Source organism: Octopus bimaculoides, chromosome 19 (assembly GCF_001194135.2).
Source record: "Octopus bimaculoides isolate UCB-OBI-ISO-001 chromosome 19, ASM119413v2, whole genome shotgun sequence".
In the NCBI taxonomy this organism is placed as follows: domain Eukaryota; kingdom Metazoa; phylum Mollusca; class Cephalopoda; order Octopoda; family Octopodidae; genus Octopus; species Octopus bimaculoides.
In genome coordinates, this window is record NC_068999.1 from 38,626,629 (window position 1) to 38,627,485 (window position 857).

Genomic DNA, 857 nt, shown 5'->3' on the forward strand with positions numbered 1-857 from the left:
TATATATATATATATATATATATATGCATATTTATATATTTGTATACAAACACACATAGAGGTACACTTGTGTGTGTGTGTGTGTGTTTGTATGTTTATACCCAATAACTAACAGTTAAAGCAAAGAAAGACTGACAAAATAACTACCAGACTTTAGAGAAAGAACAAAAAAAGTACTGGGGACAGATTGATCAATTCTGTACCCCAAGGCTACTCTAGCATAGTTGCTCCAGCATGACTGCAATGGAATGACAGAGACAAATAAAAGAATAAAGTATTCTGTTTATAAACATTCTATATTACTTCAAATATTTGTAATATCTAAACTGAAACATAAACATTATATAATAAATGCTATATTCTTTTTATAAATATTGTTAGCCAAAGTTTTTCACCTTTAATTTGTTTTTTCTTTTTCTTTCATTACACTCTTCTGTTTACTTTCAATTTATTTTCCCAAACCATTTTCAAAATGTTGCAGGTTAAAAAAGAGCGTAAACATGAAATAAAGATTCATAATGACATGCTGTTATCACAAATAAAAGTTGTGGAGACTGAGCGACAGACTATCAGTATGGAATTACATGAACGGCAGGCAAAACTTAAGAAACTGGGAGCCCGGTAGGTTGCCTTATTGCCTTGTATTTGTTGTTTGTCTGTTTTTTGTTCTTTTTAATTTCTATTTGAAAACACAAATCTGAATGGAGAATTTTTTTATTTAAAATGTTTTATTGAATTCGTGATTGATGAGAAATTTTTGAGTAATATTTGAAACTTGTGTCATTTCTCTTGTTGTTGCTTGTTTGTTGGTTGTTTTTGTTGCTTAATGCAATGGTAGTCCTTTGATGCTGATGCTG

The 857-nt window shown here is 29.6% G+C and overlaps 1 protein-coding gene across 1 annotated transcript in view; it reads left to right on the top strand.

Moving 5' to 3' along the window:
• The window catches only part of LOC106867248 (coiled-coil domain-containing protein 39), a 159,011-nt gene that overhangs the window by 87,750 nt on the left and 70,404 nt on the right, over positions 1-857 (top strand). The window contains exon 7 of the mRNA XM_052974701.1: positions 482-621. Coding sequence (XP_052830661.1) covers positions 482-621 — 140 coding nt within the window. The remainder of the gene's footprint in view (positions 1-481; positions 622-857) is intronic.